This window comes from Lutra lutra, chromosome 9, assembly GCF_902655055.1.
Source record: "Lutra lutra chromosome 9, mLutLut1.2, whole genome shotgun sequence".
In the NCBI taxonomy this organism is placed as follows: Eukaryota; Metazoa; Chordata; class Mammalia; order Carnivora; family Mustelidae; genus Lutra; species Lutra lutra.
In genome coordinates this window covers 31,952,796-31,978,974 of record NC_062286.1, presented here as the reverse complement: position 1 = coordinate 31,978,974, position 26,179 = coordinate 31,952,796, and the positions used below count along the sequence as shown (strand labels likewise).

Below are 26,179 nucleotides of genomic sequence, written 5' to 3'. Positions count from 1 at the left end.
GTTATGTGAATTGCAACTGCTTTCTCTTACTTGATGGCTGTCCTTTCACTTTTTTTTTTTTTTTTTAAAGTAAACTCTACACTTGACGTGGGTCTCCAACTCATTATTCAGCCTGGAGATCAAGACACCCATGCTCCACCAACTGAGCCAGCTGGGCACCCCTCATCCTTTCACTTCTTAATGGTATGTTTGGATTTACAGAAATTCTTAATTTTCATGAAGTCAAATTTATCAAATTTTAAATTTATGGTTTGTATTTTTTTGTGTCCTATTTAAGAAATGTTTTCCTATTGGGATACCTGGGTGACTCAGTTGATTATGTGCCTGCCTCTGGCTCAGGTCATGATCCCAGGGTAGCGGGATAGAGTCCCACATCAGAGTCCTTGCTCAGCAGGGAGCCTGCCGCTCCTCCTGCTTGGGCTCTTTCTTTCTCTCTGACAAATAAATAAATAAAAATCTAAGAAAAAAACATTAAAAAAAGAAATTTTTTCCTACTTGAGCTCATAAAAATATCCCATATTTTCTTCTCATAATTTTTTTACATTTAAATCTTTCATCCAGGTGGGATTGTTTTGTGCAGGGCATGAGTTGGGGATAGAACTTCATTTTTTTCTGTATGTATTTATCAATTGCCCATATTTCATCTGTTGAGCAGTATATCCCTTCCCCAATCACCTGCAGTGGCGCCATGTCATAAATCAAGTTTCTGTATATTTGGCCCTTTATTGATCCATTGGTTGGTTGTCTGTTCCTGTGCTAATACCACATTGTTTTAATTACTCCAGCTATGTAACAAATCTTCATATCTGGTAAGTTTCCCTAACTCATTCTTTCATAGGACAGGGTTTTGTTTTGTGTTTTGTTATTCCATATACATTTTAGAAATAGTTAACCAGGGGCACCTGGGTGGCTCAGTGGGTTAAAGCCTCTGCCTTTGGCTCAAGTCATAATCCCAGAATCCTGGGATTGAGCCCCACATGGAGCCCCACATCAGGCTCTCTGCTCAGCAGGGAGCCTGCTTCCCTTCCTCTCCCTCTGCCTGCCTCTCTGCCTACTTGTGATCTCTGTCTGTCAAATAAATAAATAAAATCTTTAAAAAAAGAAAAAGAAAAAATAAGGCATCTCTTAAAAAAAAGAAATAGCCAAATTTTATGACAAACTCCGTTGGGAATTTGAGTAAAGTTGCACGGCATTGGGATGCAATCAATTTGAGGTGCCATTACAACTTAAATCAACAGGAAAGAGACTTTTGCAAAAAACTAGACTCCACGAGGATCTTAAAAAACAAGTGCCAGGAACAGTCCCACATATCTTGATCATTTCTTTTAACTGTACCTACCTTGCTCCCCCACCATCTTTGACAGAGAGAATGAGAGAGAGAGAGAAACGGGGAAGAAATCAAAGTCGTAACTAAAGGTGATAAAGGGTGGGTATCCAGTGACTTTATTAGTCACTGTTTTCTCTGTGGTAGTTTCTAGGGTCATGCTATTTGAAGAAGTGGAATTGGAAGTAGGGGCTGGGAAGAAAGGGTGAGGAGGCACGTGAAGGGAGGATATGCTGCTGGAAGAGAGGAGTTTGACTCTGCTGGTGACTGAAACCGCTGTTTCTTATGCCTATGGGCTCTGAAGTTTAAGGGAAAGAATCCTGAATGGGGGCTGAGAAAGACTTCAGAGAGAAGGTGACATTCGAGGTGGGTGCAGGAGCGTGGAAGAGTACCTTGGAGAGTGTGCAGATGGGAGATGCAGTGAAGCTGTGGCAGGTGGGATTGAAAAGGAAAATGGTAATGGACGTACAGGGCAGACGGAACAGCACAGGCAGGAAAAAGAGAAAATGATGGGTTAACAGGAGGTAAAAGTTGTTCACTTTAAGTGAGATAGAGCTGGAAAGATAAGTGGTAGCCTGATTGTGCAAGGTCATGAATACCGGGCTAAGGACTTTGGACTTTATCCTGGGACGGCGGTGAAGGCTCTTGAACAGGGAGTAACTAGACCTGAAGTTTGCTTCGGTAAGATAATTGTAGCCACAGACACGCAGGGAACCCTGTCGCTGCGTCCGGAGGGGACGCAGGGGAAAAAGCACTACCACCTGCAGGAGGCGCACCGCAGGACCAAATGCCCTCCCCGCCCCCTTCCCCGCCGCCCGGGTTCCGTCGCGAAGCTCTCGAACTCGGCTAGCCCTCCTGGACGCGTCCTACTCGGACCTCGACTAGCTGGTCTGGACGCGCCCCCGTGCGTCACGTCCGCTCTGGCTCCGGGCTCGTTAGGGCTGAGGAGGGGCGTGAAGAGAACGTCTGCGCCTGCGCTTCGGCTGGCAACTGTCGGCTGTTCGCGCTGAGGGTACGGGGAAGTTTTCACGTCTCCACTAACGCATTTGAGTCCGCCACCGTTGTCTTATACCGCTGCACGCCCATAAGGGGTTTTGATTTGTGCCAGGAGATAAAAGCAAACGGTGCTGAGGGGCTCGATTGCTCCCTGACTTTAGCGGCGCCGAGCCCAGAACCACGCCCCTTAGGTCTCTCAGCTGAGAAGCGTCGAACCTCTCGATTGCAGTTTTCCTCCAGCGGCTTGCTCTCAGTCTGCGGCCAAAACGTCTGAACTAGTGAAAACCTGCCCTGGCCGCTAAGCGTGCCCATGCCGGGCTATAATCCGTGTTTCCAGGGTTTGCTTACTGTGCAGTCAGACTACCAAGTTGTAGGGGACCTCGGAGGTCATCAAATCCAACCTATTAACCCCGATGTCCCAAGTGAACGGATGTACGGTTTTTATTTGCACGACCCTGAAGATCATTTGTTTCCTGAGACACCCGTGATTAGATAGCCTTCCTTGAAGTTTCCTCCAACTTTAATTCCTTCAAATATATTTATTTATTGAGCACCCGTGTACCAAATACTGTAGGTCCTGGGGATTCAATGATGAAGTAGGTTCATCTCTTGGAATACATTCTCATGGCCTTGATGCTAGCAAGGAAATAAGGTTTATGGTAGAAACAGGTGGGAACAACTTAGTCCCATCAGAGGCCTCTTGGAGGTGATGATGTTTCTAACCAGCCAAGTGAACAGTTAGGAGCAGAGTGAGTTTCAGACTGAAGAAATAGCAAAGCTCCTGAGGTTGGTGTTTTCTAGGAATAGACAGAAGACCAGTGTGACTAGACTGTGGTGAGCCAAGGCAGAGAATGGAAAGAAAAGGTTGACAATGTAAACAGGAGTCCGATGCAGACTTTGTGGGTCTTGCTAAGAAGTTTTTGGAAAGTATTCTGGTGCGGGGGATGGGGGGCGCCTGGGTGGGTCATCGTTAAGCAACCAGCAGGCGACTCTTGGCTGAGGTCGTGATGTCTGGGTGGAGCCCCGCTGAGGCTCTGTGCTTAGCAGGCAGTCTGGTTACGATTCTCACTGCCTCTCCTTCTGCCCCTCCTCTGCATGTTCTCTATCTCAAATAAATGAATCTTTTTTTTTTTTAATGTATTCTAAGAGCAATGGGAAGCCAATGAATAATTTGGGCCAGAGGCTTCATCTTAGTTCAATCGTTTAGAATCACACAAACCTCATCACGTGTATGATTTTTCCGTATCAGTCCTTTGATATCAGATATTTGAAGATGGCTGAGTGAGGACCCCTGCTTTCCTCTGAGATCTCTTCTCCTGCCCCCAACTCCTCTCAAAGCTATGGTTCCTCTATAGCATCTTACTCAGAGGATGTATGGATGTTTCGAAATGTCATTCTGAATACTTGAGTATGAAGGATATTAAGATGTAAATCATGTGGGTACATTTTAAAAAGGAAGGACCTAAGACTTTTCTAAGAGATTCGCAAAGAAGTGTTGTAGAGATTGCGAAACACTGCTTAAACATTTTCATCTATGTGATCCTGGTTCTTGTTCTTTGGAATAGCAGGGTACAATATCAACTTCAACCAAGGCTATTTCTCTAAACTGTCTCCTCTGTGAAATGAAAATAGGATTGCTGTGGGATTAAATGAGATTATGCTCAGAAAGTTCGTAATGGTAAACCATGAGGGCCAGCCACACAGTGCCACTGTTAAACACCTGGGTCCCTGAGATGAATAGTTGGTAGATAAGGCTACCACTCTACAAACGTTCATGAAGTACCTATTTACTGTGTAGAGCCCTTAGTGAAAAAGATCTGCCTTCCAGGAGTTTGCTATCTAGTTCAAAGAGCCAAGAGAGATTACAGAACAGATAAACTAAATGCCCCGAGAGGGGCATGAGTGAAATGTTCTGGGACCCGGGAGCTGCGGAAGAGGTTTCAGTTTCCACTGAGGTTATGTGATTATTGGAGTTCTAAGCTAAGTGGGTTCGAAAGATGAGCATATTGAACTTGAAATGCACCCACAAAATCTATACTGCAGGTACGCATTTTATTCTTGGTGATAATTCTTGGTGGAAAGACCGATCGGAAATACTGCAATCACTTCTATTATCCGATAAATATTGAGCGTAGGTTTCGTGAGAAAGGCACCTATCTTTTGTCCGGTCTGTTTACTATACATTGCATGCTCTGAGCAGTTCTTATCTTCATGTTCAGGAACAAAGTACACACACACACACACGCACGCACGCACACACACACACACACACACACGCCCCTTTCCAAAATTAAAGGCCCAGGGACTCCAAGAGAGAGGTGGGATCCCTCGCGGCCCAACCACACAATGGGGTCCGCTTCTCGATAGCTCGCACCCCACCCCGCAGGCCAGGGTTCGACTTCTTGAGGCCGCTTCGCTCCGCCCCTGCAGTCCTCGGGGGCGCCCTCCTTCACTCGCGCTTCCCTCCTCCTTCGCTGGGGAGCCGGAAAACCCGGAGCGAACCGGCCCTGCTCGGCGGCGCATGCTCAGTAGCGAGCAGGTTCAGTTCGCTAGTAGGAAGCTCGAGCGCTACACCGGCGTCGGCGGCGGCCGCGGCGGCACCTCTGGGCAGCCAGATCCTCCAGCGACGACCTCGGGCCTTTCCCCTCCCCCGCTACATCCCGGCCCCGCTCCGCCCCGGGCCGCTCGCGTTTCGGGGTCCCCGCTGCGCGGAGCGGGCGCCGCAGCCGAAGCGTCCCTCCACACGCCCTCCCCCCAGCCGCCGGCTGTGCCGCTGGGCCAGGCCGGGCCCGGGAGCGTAGCCCCGGCGGGCGGCGGCCGCGGCGGAGGGCAGCCCGGGGCGGCGCCGGCGGGCCGGGGAGGGGTGGGGGGCCCGGCCCCGGGGCGGTGGTGCGGGATGCCGCCGCCGCCGCCTGCGGGCTGCGTTCGCTATCCACGGCTGGTGCCCGTGTCGGGTGGGTGGCCGGGCGCGGGCCTCGCCCCTCAGCCTCCTCTCCAAGGCTAGCCCGGCCGCGCGGCGCCCCGAGGGGGCCGGGCCGTCCGGTGGGGCAGCGGCCCTGTTCGGTGCTGCGAGCTCGCCCTCTCGCGGCTCCCCGGCCCGGCCGCCGCCGCCCCTCTCCTCGCCCAGAGGCGCCCCGGGGGCACCATGCAGGCGCAGCAGCTGCCGTACGAGTTTTTCAGCGAGGAGAACGCACCCAAGTGGCGGGGGCTGCTGGTGCCGGCGCTGAAAAAGGTGAGGAGCCCGCGGGACCCCGCTTCCCGGCTTGCAGCCCCTGCGAGGGCGCGGGGCCGGGAAAGGGCTGGGGAGGCGGGGCCCCCGCGCGCAGGGCCGTCTTTCTTCCCCGTCTCGCCGCCTCCCAGAAAGGACAGCGCACACTGAGAGGTTCCCCCACACTCGCTGGCTCGGTGTTGACATTCACCCGGTGTGTGGGAAGGCCGCAGGGAGCCCGGCAGAGTTTGTCCGAATAATCCAACCTCTGAGAGGTTCCTGTCCTGCCCCTGATTCATAGACAAGAGTTGGAGGAGGCTCCGTTTTCAATGGAGGTCAAAGCAGGCCACTTTTCCGCCTTCTCGGTCTTACCCTGGAGCTGCTGTCAGCCTCCGGTTTTAGGTGTCCAGTATGCTGGTTTTAGTGGGCTCGAGAATGCTCTAGCCATAACGCTTGCTCTAAGTAATTGCAGAGCTCGCTCGCCAGCAGGAACATGGCCTGCTTTGCTCGCCCTCTGTAATCACTCTTCATTCCCCTGAATTTCCCCACTACTCTGGTTAACGGGGGCGGGTGCACATGCCACTTGTTTTTGTTTTTGGTTTTGGTTTTGTTTGTTTTTTGTTTTTGCCCCCGAGAGTTTGAGAATCTTGGTACTATCTTTTGTTTTGTTGGTTTGAATTTTTAGCCGTTTTGTGTTTCTTTATGTTTGCCACATTGTTACCTAAAGTTGTATACTCCATCATCTGGGCTTTTAAATGTTTTAGTACATTTAGGAAATATTGCTACATTTTAAAAGTTTCTAAAGCCGCATTGTGACTTAGTATATACATTAAAACGTCAGAAACTGGTGTGTGTGAATGAATATTAAAACGGTGTTTTTTGTTTCCCTTTTACCTTTTTTTGGTAAATACAGAGATTGCTTTACTCTAGTAGTGTTTCTTAATCCCAATTTCTTGTTGCTCAAAGAATGTTTTATGTTCTTAGGCTATATTTTTACTCCTACCAAAAGTTGAGATTGTGGTGTACCTTTTGTTCTAAACATTTGCACTTTTAAAAACTGTGCCTTACTCAGTGGGTTGGGCCGCTGCCTTCGGCTCAGGTCATGGTCCTAGGTCCTGGGTTCGGGCCCCCGCATCGGGCTTTCTGCTCAGCAGGGAGCCTGCTTCCTCCTCTCTCTCTGCCTGCCTCTCTGCTTGCTTGTGATTTCTCTCTGTCAAATAAATAAATAAAATCTTAAAAAAAAAATAAAAAAAAATAAAAACTGTGCCTTAAAAGGTGCCTGATGTTTCCCAAAGGCCAGCAACTTTTACTTTCCCTTTTGCCCTCCTCTCCCCCACCCCAAGATCCTTGGAGGCTACAGTGGAAACTAGTGTGTTAGCAGGATTTGCTCTTTTTTTTTTTTTTTTTTTTTGGATATAAGTTACTGACTTTTTTCCTTAAGTGTCTGAGTAAGTAACAAACATCTCTGTGATGTTGTTTTCTAAGAAGACCAAAGAGATGCCATATTTCTTTTATACTTTATTCATTAGAAATCCCATCAGGGCTCTCACTCTTTTTTTTTTTTTTTTTTTTTTTAACTTTTTCTTTACCTGCAAGCTTGGCGTCTTAGCTGTAAGAGGGGAGTAGGAGGTCTCAGTCATGTTACAAGCCTGGGAGTGATGGAGGTGGAGTGGAGCGGGGAAGACAGACAAATTGTTGAGAACATACAAAAGAACTCAAAACACTATCAGTTTGGGGCTATTTTGTTAGTAGCAAACAGCTCCTGTCCCAGGTACTATCAAGATACTTTTAGTTGAGGGTACTGTGAAGTGGTAGAAAGAGCATTGCAGGAGTTGGCAGACCAGGTCCAACTCTGCCACATTGGTGGCCCTTGCTGGTATCTTTCCACAGAAGCATTTTGTTTGGCTGGCAGGGTGCTGTTTTACAGACTTTTAATGTAATTAGTTGCCATTATTTAAAAGTGAGAGATGTCACATAAAATCCGAATTTTCGTTTTTTCTTGAAGAATGAGAAGATCTCTCCACATTTGGGCAAGACAGTGAACTGCTGGAGCAGAGTGAAAGGCTTTCCTCTTCAGCCCGGGCGTGCATCTCCAGTTCACCACAGTCCCCGGCAGTCCTTGTGACCTATTTACATAAAACAGTTTCAACTTGAAAAAGAGATGCCCATGCAGGACAGAAGTGCTGGGGGGAGGTGGAAGTATACACAATGTAGCTGATAAGAAAGGTTCTTCCAATTCTTTTTTGAGATAGCCACTGATGAGGACTTGAAGGCACCTACGATGAGGTTGAAAATATATTGCATATCTGGATGTGCTCTTGTTCGCTCCCAGAACCTGCATTTTCAGCTGCCTGCTAGACCGTCCATGTGGACATCTCCTTATCTTGAACTCTTCCTTTAGACTTATTTTATTATTTGCAGATGTGCCCAACTTGTGTTGTTTTACCTGAGGCTCTGTCATCATGTTACTCTCTTTACCTGAACTGCCCTTTGTCTGGCCTAACGCTAATTTGACCTCAGTGTTTTCTCAAATCCTCAGGGCTGAGTTGGATCGTTTTTATTTTCTTTTAGTCCCAACCCTAGCACTTAACAATGAATTGTAAGTTCCTATTTACTTGTCTTCCCCATCCCTCAACTAGATTAGATGGTCCTTGAGGAAAGGAATAGTATTTTACCCTCTTCATCCTTTAGGCATGCAGTGCCTGACACCTGCTAGTAGCCACTTATGTTTGAATGAGAATGGGTGAAGGAATACCTCAACTAAAACCATCACCTGTCTCTGTCTCCACTGACCATTAAAAAAAAAAAAATCCCTCTTGATTAATGGCTTAATTATGTTATTTGGTTCAAAATGGAGTCATCTCTGACTTCTCTCCTTTACATTATTGTCCATACCCCGGCACAGCATATAACACAATAAACATAGATTTATTTCCCTTTGACATGTCTTCTAATCTGTTACCTTCTACTCTGAGTCCTCTTTCCCAGACCACTGTATCAAAACAAAAACAAAAACAGAACGATTGATGTATTTTGAGGGTGTAGGATGAAGTGCACAGTCTTTAGCATGGAATTGATCTTGATCGGTGATTGGGCTTCATCCTGCTTTTCTGACTGGATTGCCTACCATAATCTTTCATATTCTGTATGTCTCAGCCAGACTGGACAACGCTTTTCCTGACTACGCTTAGAATGTCTCACTACATCAGTCTAAGTCCTGTCTTACCTATTGCACAAATATGTCATGCTTACTACAGACCAGGTAATGCCCTTGGCACTAGGGATTAAAAGGTAAATGACATCATCCAGAAATGACTAAGTTAGAACAGGGTGGAAAGTGGCAGAGGATGTGTTTGGAGAGGAATCTGGTTTATAGAGAATTTTTTGAATGTTAAACTAAAGAGTTTGAATTTTATCTTGAGGGGATGAAAGTCATTGAGGAATAGGTGAGTAACGTCAGATTGGAATTTTAGAAAATTGACTTTGGTCATAGAATAGAAAATGGATTGGAGAAAAATGACCTGAGGTAAGGAGAAAAGTTAGAAGGCTAGTTTAATAGTCCAGCCAAGAGATGATATGTGTTTGAATTAAGGGTGCATTTGAACTAGGATGGAAATTTAGGGATGGATTTTGAGAGATGTTTAAAAGGTAGAATTGGCAGGACTGAGTAACTCACTGAGTGAGTAGGGCAAATGGTAAGAAAGCAGGAAGAGTCCGAAGTTTCTGGTTTGTATTGCCTTAATCAGGACAGAGAATGAAGGAGAAGCTGTTGAAGGTGAAGACAGTGGCATAAAAACATGAGCTTGGGACATGTTGATTTAAAAGTCCTTTTGCCTTATCCGAGTGGGCTTGTCAAGCTGGCAGTTGTTTTTTTGGTATCTGTCACTGCAGATTTGGGACTTCCAGGGGTGTAAGTAAAGCCTTACGAATGAATGGATGAAGGCTTGGGGCACCTAAGTGTCTGACTCTTGGTTTCAGCTCAGGTTTTGATCTGATAATCATGAGATCAAGCCCTTTGACAGGCTCTGAGCTCAGTGCAGATTGGGCTTGAGAGTCCTTGTCTCTCTCTACCTCTCCTCGCTCTTTCTCAAATAAATAAATAAAACTTTAAAAAAGAATAGATGAAGCCTTTATCCATACAAAGATTTATATAGGATATTTGTGGCAGCTATATTCAGAAAAAAAAAAAAAAAATGGAAACAACCCAGTATCCATTAACAGATGAATGAATAAACAGATTGTGAAATAGCCATACATTGGGATACTACTTGGTGATAAAAAGGAATGAATTATTGATAACACATAGCAGTGTGGCTAAATCTCAAAAATAATTAAGCTGAATGAAAGCCAGGTCAAAAAGAGTATATGCTGTATAATTACATAAAATTCTGGAAATTACAAACTAATCTACAGTGACAAAAAGGTCAGTAGTTGTTTTAGGGGGAGGCTTTTATGTTCATTTCTTGATTGTGCTGATAGTTTCAGGGTTATATACATTGGTTAAAATTTAACAGATTGTACAACTCAGATATTTGCAACTTGTTGAACAAAAAAACCCCTGAGGTTTGGAAAGAGTAATTTGGTTAGAGAGTTTTGTGGGCTTTTTTAGAAAAAGATTTTATTTATTTATTTGACAGAAAGAGGGAGAGACAGAAAGAGAGGGAATACAAGCAGGGGGAGTGGGAGAGGGAGAAGCAGACTTTTGGCTGGGCAGGGGCCCGATGCGGCGATCAGTCCCAGGACCCTGGGATCATGATCTGAGCTAGACGCTTAATTGAGCCAGCCAGGTGCCCCAAGAGAGTCTGCATTTTTATTTATTTATTTATTTATTTATTTATTTTTAAAGATTTTATTTATTTATTTGACAGAGAAATCACAAGTAGGCAGGGAGGCAGGCAGAGAGAGAGGAGGAAGCAGGCTTCCTGCTGAGCAGAAAGCCCGATGCGGGGCTCGAACCCAGGACCTGGGATCATGACCTGAGCCGAAGGCAGCGGCTTAACCCACTGAGCCACCCAGGTGCCCCGAGAGTCTGCATTTTTAAACACTATGCTATGCTACCTCTAGCAGAGATGAAGGCATCCTTTTTTCTGAGATGGGAGGGAAAGAGATAAAGATGTGTTTGTAGGTTGGGGAGCCGCGAGTTCATGTTGAAACAAGAGGCAAGATTCTTGACATAGAGTGAGGAAAGAGATCTGAGTAAGGAGTCTAAGAAGCATGGTCAAGTTTTGAAATTGCAGTTGTGGAGTGTGGAGAAGGAGCCAACTGCTGAGCAGTTCTGAATGTGGAGATCATAAATTTGGAGTAGCATTCATTGGTCTGGTTGTGAGATTTCCTCCAGCAGCACTCGTCAGTTCAGGTAAAGGAGCACAGAAGAATTGGTTGCAGGTGGCTGCAGTAGAGACTAAGAGGGTACCAATATTTCAGGTGATAGGAGGTAAAGCTATAAGACAGGTAGCAGGTCATGGAAGTATAAATGAAGGCTCCCGTGGACTAGGAATCTTGGTGAGTTGGAAGAGGAGGGTAGTGAGAGCAGATAAGGCATTCTGATTGGAGATGATAATTATACTTTAGGGTTTTAGGATTCCAGAGATGAGAGAAATAAGACAATTAGGAGCTCCAAAGTTGTGTATTGAATGATGGATCGATGTATTATATATATGGATGATGGCGAAATCCACAAGGATTATGGCTTACGTTGTAGTGGAAAGGAGGACTCTGATCCAGCAGTGGCAATGAGGTGCAGAAATCATAGCAGTGAGGATGCTTCAGTGAAAGAATAAAAGTGACAACTGCTCCTGTTCCTCGTAACGTGTTTTATATCACAACTGTGGGTAGAATAGGAAAAAACTTCTCACTTCATTTTGGAATATTTTTGTCTTATGATTAAGTTTTTTACCCAACATTTTATTATGAAAAGTTTTAAATATACAGAAAAGTTGAAAGAATTAAACAGTAAGACACCCATATACCCATCACCTAGATTCTATAATTTTACATTTTACTATGCAAACATAGAAATGTGCAATTTTAATAATGTAAAATGTAAATGTTAATTTACATTTTGTCACATGCCTATCCATTCCTCACTCCATCCACCAATCCATCTTACATTTTGATGCATTTCAAAGTCAGTTACAGACATCAGTACGCTTTACCCCCAAACACTTCAGTATGCATGTCATTAACTAGAGTTCAGTATTTGTTTATAGTTTTTTTGTTTTTTAGGTAAAATCTGTGTGCAGTGGAATATACAAGTGTTAATTTTACCATTTAATGAGTTTTGACAAATACAACCCAAGCCTCTATCAAGATATCAGACATTACTGTCACTCCTGAAATTTCCCTCAAGTGCCTTGTCCATCAGTCCTTGCAAACGTTGTTCTGATCTTTTATCATCCTACCATAGATTAATCGTAACTATTTTAGAACATCATATAGAATCATACAGCATATATTTTTGGTACGGCTTTGAGGTTGTGTTTATCAGAAATTCAGTCCTTTTTTCTGTCATAGGACTGTATCAGAGTTTGTCAAGTGGTTAGATACCTGGGAGATTTCCAGTTTGGGGCTATTATGAATAAAGTTTCCATGAACATTCTTATTATACAAGTTTTTTTTTTGGTAGGACTGTGTTTTCATTTCTCTTGGGTAAGTACCAGGAGAAATGGCTCATAAAGTGTCCCTGTTTAGTTTTTCAAGAAACTGCCAGACCTTTTCTCAAAGTGGTTGTACCTTTTATATTCCCACCACCAACTCTCATAGTTCCCATTGCTCCACATCTTTGCCAGTATTAAATGTTATCAGTCTTTAATTTTAGTCACTGTGGTGGGTGTGTAGTGGTTGTGGCTTTAATTTGCATTATCCTGGTGACTGATATTGAACACCTTTTCATGTTCTTATTGGCCATTTTTTTAAAAAAGATTTTATTTATTTATTAGAGAGGAGAGAGAGAGAGAGAGAGCACGCACACAAGCAGGGGGAGTGGCAGACGGAGGGGGAGGGAGAAGCAGGCTCCCCCAGAAGCAGGGAGTCCAATGCAGGGCTCGATCCCGGAACCATGGGATCATGACCTGGGCCAAAGGCAGTTGCTTAATCAACAGAGCCACCCAGGGGCCCTTTTATTGGCCATTCTTATTTCCTTTGGACAGTCTGCATAAATCTGTTGCCCATTTAAAAATTTTGAGTTCTTTTTAGTACTGAGTTGTAAAAGTTCTTTATATATCCTGGATAACTATTTTATAAAAAAAAAATTTATGAATATTTTCTTCTATCCTTTGGTTTGTCTATTCATTCTCCTAATGGTGTTTTTTGATGAGCAGAGTTTTAAATATCAAGGGAGTCAAATTTATTTATTTATTTATTTATTTTTAAAGGTTATTGCTCTCTGTGTTTAAAGAACCCCTTGCTTGCCACCAAGTCATGAAGATAATTCTAATACTGTTTTCTAAAAACTTTATCTAGGTTTAGCTTTTACCTAATCTGTGATCCATTTCAGATTAATTATTGTTTAAAATGTAAAGTGGGAATTGAGGTTCATTTTTTATGCTGATTATCTAGTTATTACAGAACTGTATGTTGAGATTTTTCTTTCCCTGTTGGACTGATATTTTTGTGAAAATTAAATGAATATATATCATATATATTTATGTAAATATATATCCAAACATTTGCATTCTATCCCATTGATCAGTTTATCTTTATACCAGTTCACGTTCACACTATTGGTTATTTGTAGATTTATAGTAAGTCTTGAAGTTAGATAGTGTAAATCCTCCAATTCTCTTCCTTTAAAAATACTCTTTTAGTGTATCTAGATTTGGATTTCACTATAAATTTTGAACTGTCTTGTCAGTTTGTACCAAAATATCTTGGTGAGATTTTGATTGTGATTGCTTTGTATCTATAGATTGATCACTAGGGAGAATTGGCAACAATACTCAATCTTTGGGTCCACAAACATGGTATATCTCTCCATTTATTTAGACTTTTTCTTTGGTTTCTTTTTTTTAAGATTTTATTTGTGAGAGAGAGCACAAGCATGATCTGGGGACAGGGCAGAGGGAGAGGGAGAAGCAGACTCCCTGCTGTGTAGAAAGCCTGGCCAGCTAGCTTGATCCCAGAACTCTGGGATCATGACCAGAGTCAAAGGCAGGCGCTTAACCAACTGAGCCCCAAGACTTTTTAATTTCTGTTGGCAGCACTTTGTAGTTTTCCATGTAGAAGTCTTACATGTCTTTAGTGAAGTTTAACCATAAATACTTTGTATTTTGATGCTATTGTAAATTGTTACAGAGTTTTCTTTTTTAAGATTTTAGTTATTTATTTTGAGAGAGAGCGCACATGGGAGCATGGTGGGGGGCAGAGGGAGAGGAAGAGGGAGAGAAGCAGACTCCCCATTGAGTGGGGGGCTCGATGGGATCATGACCTGAGCCAAAGTCAAGAGTGCAGTGCTCAACCAACTGAGCCACCCACGCGCCCCTAGAATTTTATTTTCTAATTGTTAGTCACAAATATGCAAACATAAAGCTGCTTTTCATATGTTGTTCTCATATCCTTTGATTTTGCTGGTAGTTGTAGATTCCACAGAATTTTCTGTGTAATTATGGCATCTGTAACTACAGACAATCTGATATTTATTTTTATTTTACTGGCTAGGACCTCCACCAACCTAATGTTGAATGGAAGTAGTGAGTATGGTTATCTGTTTTGTTTTTTTTTTTTAATATTTTATTTATTTTTTTGACAGAGATCACAAGTAGGCAGAGAGGCAGGCAGAGAGAGGACGAAGCAGCCTCCCTGAGGAGCAGAGAGTCCAATGTGGGGCTCGATCCCAGGACCCTGAGATCATGACCTGAGCTGAAGGCAGAGGCTTTAACCCACTGAGCCACCCAGGCGCCCCTGGTTATCTGTTTTTATAGCTAAGTTTTACAGCTTAGGAAATGGATCCTTAGAGAGGTAGATTGCTCAAGATCTTATAACTAATAAGAAATAGAATCAGAATTTGAACCCGAGTCTGTCTGGCTTCAAAAAATAACTCTTTCTACTGTACTGTATTGCTTCCATTGAGTAGGCAGTATAATATAGTACTGTGGTGTTTTAATTGTCTTGCACCTTAGATTTTACGGAAGAAGTGCCTTAGGATAGAGGAGGCTGAATGAAGAGGGCTTTGAAACCAATGCTTTAAGCTGAGAAGTTTAGCCCTTTTACATATTAGGGCTCTGCATAGGATTACATTAGGAAAAAAAAGGTTCTGCTGCATAAAAAAGTAAGACTTTTAAGGGCGCTAGTTAATGGAAAGCTAGTGTAGACCACAAAGGAAGGGGCTGAGAAGTCAAAGTCTTGGGGTGGCAGTAGGAAGCTTGGAGACTATCCTGTGTGTGTGTGTATGTGTGTGTGTGTGTGTTTGTCTTTATGATCGAGAACGCGCATGTGTGCAAGCAGAGGGAACAGCAGAGGCAGAGGGAGAAGCAGGCTCCCTCTGAGAAGGGAGCCCAATGCAGGACTCTGTCCCAGGACCCCAGGACCATGACCTGAGCCGAAGGCAGTCGCTTAACCGACTGAGCCACCCATAAACACACGCTATCCTGTGTGTTTATATTTGGGTGTGACAGAAGTGATGTTTTAAGAGGAAGTGGGAGTTAGCCAGGTGAGGATGAGGAGGAAGAGTTAAATGATTTGTGGTGACTTGGAGTGCAAGAGGAGCTCAGCATTTTAGGAGTCCTGAGTAGCTAGAGTCTGGAGCATGGGGACAGATCTTAGGATCTTTTCAAAAAGATTTTATTTATTTTGAAGAGAGAGTGTGCACACTCAAGCAGTTGGGGGAAGGGACAGAGGGAGAATGAGAGACAGAATCTCAACTAGACTCCCCACTGAGCATGGAGCCTGATATCGGGCTCAGTCTCAGGACCCTGGGATCATGACCTGAGCCAAAACCAAGAGTCGGAGGCTTAACCAACTGAGCCACCCAGGTGCCCCCAGATAATGAATTTTGAAGGCTCACCGGCTGCTCTGTGGAGCATAAGTTAAATGGTAGTAGAACTGTAGTCAGGAAGGCCAGATGTAGTCAGGAAGATGAGTTGATGGCGGTTTTGACTAGGGCAACAGCTGTGGGGATGGGGAAAATTAGATTTTAGATGTAGAGGTGGACTGATGATTGAATGATAAAGTAGTGAAAGAGAGGAGTCAAGACTTATTCCTCGCTTTCTGGCTTAGAGGTCTTGGTGGGAATGGGATGAAAAAGGACATACTGGGAGAGGAGCATGTTAGGTGGAGAACTAAGAAGGCTTCAGTACTCTGGTACTGAGAAAGTGTGAGAGAATTGTGTTAGGAGGGATTTACACTTTGGGGGTAGCCAAGTATGGCAAGCATGGAAGGTGTCTTTGTTGGACTGTCCTCAGGAATTACAGGCAGGTAACAACCTGAAGGCTCTGATAATGTCTTTCAAATGACACTTCAAGTACCATTTTCTCCATCAAAGCTTCCTCTACAACTCCATCCCCCAAGTAGAATGAATCTCTTAATTCACTTAGTACTTTAGACTTCAGTTGTACTATGACAGTCTGTCCTTCAAAGTTGGGATCTGTAGCTTTGCTCTTTCTCTCTAGAGAATTACCTGAGGTTACGAATAGGGCCCTATATTCCATATAGCGTATTTCTTACCTATAGCAGTTGCTCAGGACACATTTGTTGAATTGCGTGTGGTTCTGAGTGTCCCCTCGAGTTGGGTGTTAGTCGAGATCTTCAACTTCAAAGGGCATTGGAATTGCCATGTTTAGTATATACCATTTTAGCAAATAGGTAAGCAAATACTGTATTTTTAGAAGTAGTTCATGGCTAGTTGTTTAAGTAGTGCTTGAACTCACAACCCTGAGATCAAGACCCGGGGTGAGATCAAGAGTCAGACGCTTAACCAGCTGAGCCACCCAGGTGCCCCGAAATGGCGGGATTTCTTTATTAGTGTGTACTGCAAGGGAGAAGCAGATGCCAAGATGGGATTGGATGTGCAAGAAATTTATTAGAAATGCTTGCAAGAGAAAATGGGGAAGGAGTCAGGGAATGTCTTTAGACTGTGATGCAAGTCTGACTCCAAGTGAGGGAGAGAGGGAAGGGAGGAAGGAACTTGGGGTGAAAGTGTCTTACACTGCAGTGCAGTTCTAAGGAAAGTTCACCAAGGCCTCAGGAAGTTCTTGAGTGAAAGTTGCTTGTCACAGGAATTCCTCATCTCCTGGGAATAGGCCTGCTTCAGTGTGCCTGCCTGCTCAGTCGCAGCCACTGAGAAGTGCGGCCTCTGCACGAGCACGGGGATGGATTTCATAGCGCAGCCGCTGGAGTCTCCGTCGGTTGCCTTTCCTGTAGTCAGTGATCTGAGAGGCTCATAGCCAGCCAGGGTTGCCTCTGTGGCCGTACGTTGCTTGATGCGGAATAATTCAGTTACAGTCTTCCCCCACTTAAAGTGCGTCCTTTGTTCCCCCCAAGTCCCTTATGCTTTAAAGAAAGATATCTTAGGGTAAGTTCTGAAAGTCAGAACTTAATTATTGTTGGTATTAATAGTGCATAGTTTTTTTTTTTATAGCTGTCAAGCAAAGTTTGCATTTCACATTCAAGTTTATTTCATAATTAAACCTTTAATGTACAAAACCACAAACAAAGCAGTGAAGGCAAAAGAAAACAATGCAAATGATACCCTTATTACTACTATATGAACTAGTGAACCAGGAGCACTTTGGCACTACCTTGAGTAGTCCAGCCATCCAGCCACAAAGATGACTGCTTATTGATTTTCCTTTCTAGGCTTGGGCTGCCTCAGAGGCAGAGAAACACAAATCAGTACAAGAAATTCCTCATAAAGTCAAATTCTGGTAACTTCCCATTGGGGATAGGGATATACATAGGAGAAAAGTAATTTAAAGTATTGGTTTTATGGACTCTGAATTACTTATATATTATTTTTTAAAACAGGTATTTTAAAAGTGTAACAGGAAGATGATTTTGAAAAAGTTTCTTTGGGGGTGCCTGGGTGGCTCAGTGGGTTAAGCCTCTGCCTTCGGCTGAGGTCATGATCTCAGGGTCCTGGGATCCAGCCCCGCTTTGGGCTCTCTTCCTGGCGGGGAGCCTGCTTCCCCCACTTTCTCTGCCTGCCTCTCTGCCTACTTGTGATCTCTCTCTCTGTGTCAAATAAATAAATAAAATCTTTAAAAAAAAAAGTTTCTTTAATGTTGCTTTCCTGCTGATTGTGACTGGGTTTGGTTTTATTCACTAAATTTGTTGAGCACTTATTGTCTGGCAAGCATTATGGATATGCAATTCAAAATAAAACAGTTTTTCTATTATATATTTTCATATGTTTTCATATATTTTCAGATGTTTCTATGAAACTTGTATCTGGTGATAAAACAAAGTCTGTAATCTGCCCCTATATGTTAAAGCATCCCAACTGCAAATGAGATTATACTAAGTATGGAGAAAGGAGTTTGCCTCTTCAGGGTTCAAAATAAATATACATCTTGAGATAAAAAGAAAAGTTGAGTTTTTCGTTAACAGAGACTTTTTGTAATAAGCTAATAATTCTAGTTATTCTTTTATAATGCCCAAAATAAACTTTTCCCCTTCTATATAGACAAGACTCATTTTTCATTTTACTTATAATAAATCATTTGCAAGTAAATTGATTTCTGTGTATGGCCAAATAATTTGTAACAGGATTCACTTACTGATAATTATATTCACACCTGTTTTGGTTAAGGACTTTGGTAGAATTCTGATTTTTGTACATACATTTAACAACTCTTTCTCTTAATTTTAAATATATATAACATAAAATTAGCCGTTTTAACTTTTTTTAAGTGTATAATTCAGTGCCAATAACTACATTCATAGTGTTGTGCAACAGTCACCACTATCTATTTCCAAAACTTTTTCATCACCCCAAACAGAAACTCTGTACAAATTAAGCAATAACTCTCCACTTCCCTCTCCCTCAGCCCCTGGTAACCTCTAATCCACTTTCTGCCTCTGAATTTGCCTATTCTAAATATTTCATGTAAGTGGAATCATACAAGATTTGTCCTTTTGTGTCTGACTTAGTTCACAGTATGTTTACAAAGTTCATTCATATTGTAGCATGTATCAGAATTTCATTCCTTCCTAGGGTTCAGTAGTATTCCATTGTATGTTAATAACACATTTTGTTTATCCATTCATCTGTTGATGGACACTTGAGTGTTTCTTTTTGCTGTTGTAAACAATGCTGCAAATGAACATTGGCATACAGATATCTGAGTCCTGTTTTCAGTTCTTTTGGATATATATCTAGAATTGGAATTGCTGGGTCATTTGGCCATGCTCTGTTTATCTTTATGAAGAACTACCATACTGTTTCCCACAGCAGCCATTTTACATTCCCACCAGTAATCCACAAAGGTTCTAATTTCTCCACATCCTCACCTATCCTTAGTTTTTGTTTTTCTTTTAAAAATTGCTATCTTAGTGGTGTGACCTGATATCTCATTGTGTTTTTGGTTTGTATTTTCTTAATGATTAATGATACTGAGTATATTCACGTGCTTATTGGCCATTTCTGTATCTTCTTTTTAGAAAATGTTTATTCACATCCATTGCCCATTTTAAAAGTTAGATTATTTGTATTTTTGTAAGTTTTAGTAAATCATTATCTGTTCTTTTTTTTTTTTTTTTTCCTTTTCTGAAGTAGGCACCATGCTGGACTTGATCCCTGAGATCAGGAGCTGAGCTGAAACCATCAGTCAGACACCTAACCTACAGAGCCACCTCGGCGCCCCTATATGTTCTTGATATTAGACCCATTCAAACCCAACCAAATGTTTTATTCAGTTTCTTGATAATGTCCTTCCACAAAAGTTAATTTTTTTTAAAATTTTTATTTATTTATTTGACAGAGAGAGATCACAGTAGACAGAGAGGCAGGCAGAGAGAGAGAGAGAGAGAGAGAGAGGGAAGCAGGCTCCCCGCCGAGCAGAGAGCCCGATGCGGGACTCCATCCCAGGACCCCGAGACCATGACCCGAGCCGAAGGCAGCGGCTTAACCCACTGAGCCACCCAGGCGCCCAAAAGTTAATTTTTTTTAAAAAGATTTTGTTTATTTATTTGACAGAGACACAGCGAGAGAGGGAACACAAGCAGGGGGAGTGGAAGAGGGAGAAACAGGCTTCCCATGGAGCAGGAAGCCTGATGTGGGGCTCGATCCCAGGACCCTGGGATCATAACCTGAGCCGAAGGCAGATGCTCAGTGACTGAGCCACCCAGGTGCCCCACAAAAATTAATTTTGATGAAGTTCAGTTATTTTTTCTTTCAGTGTTCATGCTTTCAATGCATATCTAAATTTTTTAATTAATTAATTTTTAAAATAAATATATAATGTATTTTTATCCCCAGGGGTACAGGTCTGTGAATCACCAGGTTTACACACTTCACAGCACTCACCATAGCACATACCCTCCCCAATGTCCATAACCCCACCTCCCTCTCCCTCCCCGTCCCCCAGCAACCCTGTTTGTTTTGTGAGATTAAGTCACTTGTGGTTTGTCTCCCTCCCGATCCCATCTTGCTTCATTTATTCCTTTCCTGCCCCCCAGACCCCCCATGTTGCATCTCTACTTCCTCATATCAGGGAGATCATATGATAGTTGTCTTTCTCCAATTGATTTATTTCACTAAGCATGATACCCTCTAGTTCCATCCACGTTGTCGCAAATGGCAAGATTTCATTTCTTTTGATGGATGCATAGTATTCCATTGTGTATATATACCACATCTTCTTTATCCATTCATCTGTTGATGGACATCTAGGCTCTTTCCATAGTTTGGCTATTGTAGACATTGCTGCTATAAATATTCGGGTGCACGTGCCCCTTCGGATCACTACATTTGTATCTTTAGGGTAAATACCCAGTAGTGCAATTGCTGGCTCATACCACCAATGTACATTTCCACCAACCGTGTATAAGAGTTCCCTTTTCTCTACATCCTTTCTAACATTTGTTATTTCTTGTCTTTTGATATTTTTTTAATTTTTAATTTTTTTTATCTTTAAAGATTTTATTTTTAAGTAATCTCTGTACCCAACATGGGGCTTGAACTTACAACCTTGAGATCAAGAGTAACATGCTCTACAAACTGAACCAGGCAGGTTCCTCTCTTATCTTTTTAGTAGTAGCCATTCTGACAGGTGTGAAATGATACCTGATTTTGGTTTTCATTTATACTTTCCTGATGAAGAATGTTGTTGAGTATCTTTTCATGTGCCCATTGGCTGTCTGTATGTCTTCCTTGGAAAGTGTTTAGATCTTCTCCCCATTTTTAATTGTCTTTTTTGGGGGGGGGAGCTATTGAGTTGTATGGGTTCTTTATATATTTTGGATATTCGTTTATCAGATTTATGATTTGCAAATTTTTTTTTCCATTTAGATGGTTGCTTTTTTATTTTTATGTGCAGAAGCTTTTTAAGTATGATAAAGTCATATTTACTTATTTTTGCTTTTGGTGTCAGATTCAGAAAAACATTGCCAAGACCTGTATTAAGGAGCCTACGAACTATGTTTTCTTCTAGGAGTTTTATGGTTTCAGGTCTTATGTCCAAGTCTTTAATCCATTTTTAGTTAATTTTTGTGTGTGATACAAGATAGTAGTCAAGTTTCATTCTTTTGCATGTGACTGTCCAGTTTTCCCAATACTAGTTATTGTAAAGACTGTCCTTTCCCCATTGTATATTCTTGGATCCTTTGTTGTAAATTAATTGACCAAATATGCATGGATTTCTCTCTGGGCTCTCTAGTCCATTTCATGATCTATGTGTGCATTTTTATGCCCATGCCATACTGTTTTAATAAGTACTACAGTTTGTAATAGTTTGAAATCAGGGCACATGATGGGAATAGTTTTGTTCTTCTTTCTCAAGATTGCTTTGCCTCTTCAGGGTTTTTTTGTTTTTTTGTTTTGTTTTGTTTTGTTTTGTTTGGTTCCATACAAAATTTAGGATTATTTATTGGATTTCTTTGAAAAATACCATTGGTGGGGCACCTGGTGGCTCATTTGGTTAGGTGTCTGACTCTTGGTATGATCCCAGGGTCATGGGATTGGGCCCTCACATTGGGCTTTGCCCTGAGCATGGAGTCTTTTTGAGGTTCTCTCCCTCTCTGTCTGCCCCTCCCACCACTCGTGTTCTCTCTCTCTCTCTCTGTCAAATAAAATAAAGTCTTAAAAAATGCCATTGGAATTTTGATACATATTTTTCTTTCTGATAGTTTGTTATTGGTCTGTAGAAAGGCAACACATTTTTTGTGTGTGTATTGATTTTGTGTGCTTCAACTTTACTGAATTAGTTTCAGTTCTAGCAGTTTTTTGATGGAGGTTTTAGTGGTTTATTTCCATAATATCAGGTCATTTGCAGATGGTAACACTATTACTTCTTCCTTTCCAGTTTACATGCCTTTTGTATTTTTTTCTTGCCTAATTGCTTTGGCTAAGACTTCAGTACTATACTGAATAAAAGTGGTGAGCATGAGCATCCTTGTCATGTTTCTGATGTTAGAGGAAATGCTTCAGTTTTTTACTGTTGAGTATTATGTTAACTGTTCTTGTCATACATGTACTTTATCATATTGAGGTATGTTCCCTCTATACCCACTTTGTTGGGAGTTTTTAATCATAAATGGAAGTTGAGTTTTGTCAAGTGCTTTTCTGCAGCTGTTGAAGTGATCACATGATTTTTATCCTTCATTTTGTTAATGTGGTATATCACACTGACTGATTTGCAGATATTGAACCATCCTTGCATCCCTGGAATAAATCCCACTTGATCACAGAGTGTGATCTCTTTCGTGTATTGTTGAATTCGGTTTACTGATATTTTGTTGAGGATTTTGCATCTATGTTCACTGGGGATACTGGCCATAGTTTTCTTTATTTGTGTCCTTGTCTGGTTTTGCTAGCAGGGTAAAGCTGGCCTCATAAATTGGGTTTGGAAGAGTTCCCTCCTCTTCTGTTTCTTGAAAGAGTTTGAGAAGGATTGGTATTAATAATCCTTTTAATGTTTGGGTGAATTTACCACTGGAGCTATCTAGTCCTGGACTTTGGTTTGTTGGGAAGTTTTTGGTTACTGATTTAGTCTCCTTACTTTAATAATGAGTCTGTTTAGATTTTCTGTTTCATCATAATCAGTCCTGGTAGGTATGTTTCTAGGAAATTATCCATTTCTTCTGGTTGTCCAATTTGTTGGTATATAATTGTTGATAGTTATCTCTTATGATCCTTTATATTTCTATAGTATCAGATCTAACCTTCATTTCTGATTTTGAGTCGTCTCTGTTTTTCTTGGTGAGTCTAGCTAAAGGCTTGTCAATTTTATCTTTTTGGAGAAACAGGTCTTAGTTTGATCTTCTCTGTTGTCTTTTTAGTCTCTATTTCATTTATTTCTGTTCTAATCTTTGTTATTCCCTTCCTTCTACTAGCTTTGGGCTTCATTTGTTCTTTTTTTTTTTTTTAATAATTCCTTGAGGTATAAAGTTAGGTTGTTTATTTGAGACTTTCTTCTTTCTTGAGGTAGGCATTTATTGCTATGAACTTCTGTCCCAAAACTGCTTCTGCTGCACCGCACAAATTTGTTGTTATATTTTCATTTTCAGTTGTCTTAAATAATTTTTGGGTTTCTCTTTTATTTCTTCTTTGACCCATTGGTAGTTCAGTAGCATGGTGTTTGATCTCTATGTGTTTGTGAATTTTCCAGCGTTCTTCATGTAATTTCCAGTTTCAGATCATTATGATTGGGAAAGATGCTTGATAAGATGTCAGTCCTCTTAGATTTATTAAGACTTTTTTTGTGACCTAATGTATGATCCTGGAAAATGTTCCAGGTACACTTTGAGAAGAATGTATATTCTCTTGCTTTTGGATGGAATATTCTCTATATAAGAGCAGTGGTTTAACATGTCATTCAAGGCTGAGGTTTTCTTCTATATTTTCTGTCTGGATGATCTATCCATTGATACAAGTAGGGTATTAAATCCCCTACTATTGTCGTATTAGTGTTTCTTCCTTTAGGTCTGTTAATTTTTGCCTTATATACTTATGTGGTGCTCTGTTGTGTGCATAAATATTTGTAAATGTTATATCCTCTTGTTGGATTGACCCTTTTATTATTATGTAATATCCATCTTTTATATTGGATTTTCTTTTATGATAAACAAGTGTGTGTGTAAAATATATGTGCATGTATATTTTTTCTTGTTGGTTTTCTTTTCCTTTGTTTCTTTGTTTTTAAATTTTTTTTTTTTTTTAATTTTGGTATACCCTCTTTTGCTTCCTTGTCTTCCTTCTCCCTTTAAATGTATTTGGGAGAGCGTAACATTTAAGATGAGCCTCATTCTTTGGCTGCATTCTATTGTTTGGTTATACTGTAATTTATTTAACTAGTCTGAAAAACATTGAAGCCATTCTCTATCGTTTTGTACTGTAAACACCATTTCAGTGAAAACTTGTATATACATGTCATCATCAGTATGTGAAATCTTCATGTCTCTTGCCCATTTTCTCATTGAATTTTTGCTCTTTTACTGTTGAGTTTGAGAGTTTATATATATATATATATATATATATATTCTAGATACTAATCCTTTGTTGGATATGTGGTTTATACATATTTTGTCCCACTCCTTAGCTTGTCTTCTCATCCACTTAACAATGTCTTTCTTAGAGCAAAAGTTTTAAATTTTGATGAAGAGCAGTTTATCAGTCTTCTACTCTATGGAGTGGTGTCAAATCTAAGTATTCTTTGCCTATTAATGGATCCTGAAAATTTTGTCCTATATTTTTTCCTGAAAGTTCTTTATTTTTATATTTTACATGTAAATCTTTGCTATATTTTGAGTTATATTTGCATGAATTGAGAGATTTAAGTTGAAGTTCTTTTTTTTCCCCCTATGGATGTTCAGTTGCTTTAGCACCATTTGTTGGAAAAGCAGTCTCTCTTCCATTGAGTTTTTTTTGCACTTTCTTCACAGATTAATTGGGCATATTTTTGTGGGCCTATTTCTAGGTTCTGTATTCTGTTCCATCTCTCTCTCTCTCTCTCTGCCAGCACTACACAATTTTTTTTTTTAAGATTTTTTATTTATTTATTTGACAGAGAGAAATCACAAGTAGGCAGAGAGGCAGGCAGAGAGAGAGGAGGAAGCAGGCTCCCTGCTGAGCAGAAAGCCCGATGTGGGCTTGAACCCAGGACCTGGGATCATGACCTGAGCCGAAGGCAGCGGCTTAACCCTCTGAGCCACCCAGGCGCCCCCAGCACTACACAATTTTTATTGCTGTAGCTGTATAATAAGTCTTGAAATTGGGTAGAATAATTTTTCCCATTTTATTGTTTTCTAATATTATTTTGTTGCCCTTTTCATATAAATTTTAGAATAATCTTTTGATATGTATAAAAAAATCTCACTGGGATATTGATAGGAGTTGTTAAGCTTGTGCATTAATTTAAGGGGGTGGAAGTATTGACTTTCACACTGTGTTGAGTCTCCCATTCCATGAACATAGACTGTATGTCCATTGTTTAGAGCTTTGGTTTCTTTCATCAACATTGTGTTGTTTTCAGCATACAAGTCCTTGTATCTGTTTTCTTACATTTGCACTGAAGTAGTTTGGGTGTGTGGGTTATTTTTAATTTAATTTAATTTAATTTGTTTAGTATGCTTGTGTTCATTGCCACTGTATCAAAATATGGTTGATTTTTGTATGTTGATCTTGTATTCTGTGTCCTTAGTAAATTCACTTATTTTTTCTAAGGATTCCCTTTTTTGGTTATTTTTGCAGGTTTTTTGTTTTTTTGTTTTTGGGTTTTTTTTTTTTAAGATTCTTTGGAATTTTCTACTTAGATAATTATGTCATTGGCAAATAAGGACAGTTTTATTTTTTCCTTTCCAATTTGTTTGTGTTTTATTTCCTTTTCTTGTCTATTGCACTGGCAAGAACTTCCAGCACTATGTTCAGTATGTTGATAGTGGATAGTCTTGTCTCCCCATATCCCAATTTTAGGGGGGAAACCATTCAGTATTTCACTGTCAAGCATATGTTAACTGTAGATTTATTGTAGATTGTCTTTATCAAGTTGAGGTAGTCCTTGTATTCCTGTTTTTTTCGGAGAGGTATGGTTTCCACCCCTCACCTGCCCCATGAATGGGTTTTGAGATTTGTCAAATGCTTTCTCTACCTCAGTTAATGTGATCATGTGGATTTTTTTCTTTAGCTTTTTAATGTGGTGGATTACATTGATTCGTTTTAGAATATTGATCCAGACCTGTATACCTGTAATAAATTTGACTTGGTCATGGTGTGTAATAATTATTTTGTGTCTATTGCTGAATTTCATTTGCTAATATTTTGTTAAGGATCTATAATTATAACTATAGTTTTCCTTTTGGTACTGTTTTTATCTAGTTTTGGTATCAGGGTAATACTAGCTTAATAGAATGAATATGAAAGTGTTTCAGTTCTGTTTTCTAGATGAGATTAACACCAGTTGATGTTAATTTTCTTTTTAAGTTTGCAGTAAATTTCAGTGAAACCATTTAGGCCTGAAGACTTCTTTTTAGAGTGTTTTGAAATTACAAATTCAACTTATTTA

The 26,179-nt window shown here is 41.0% G+C and overlaps 1 protein-coding gene across 1 annotated transcript in view; it reads left to right on the top strand.

Moving 5' to 3' along the window:
* The first annotated feature begins 5,313 nt into the window (after positions 1–5,313).
* SOS1 (SOS Ras/Rac guanine nucleotide exchange factor 1) overlaps positions 5,314–26,179 on the top strand; it is a 147,465-nt gene continuing 126,599 nt past the window's right edge. The window contains 1 exon segment of the mRNA XM_047746769.1: positions 5,314–5,552. Coding sequence (XP_047602725.1) covers positions 5,466–5,552 — 87 coding nt within the window. The 5' untranslated portion in view covers positions 5,314–5,465.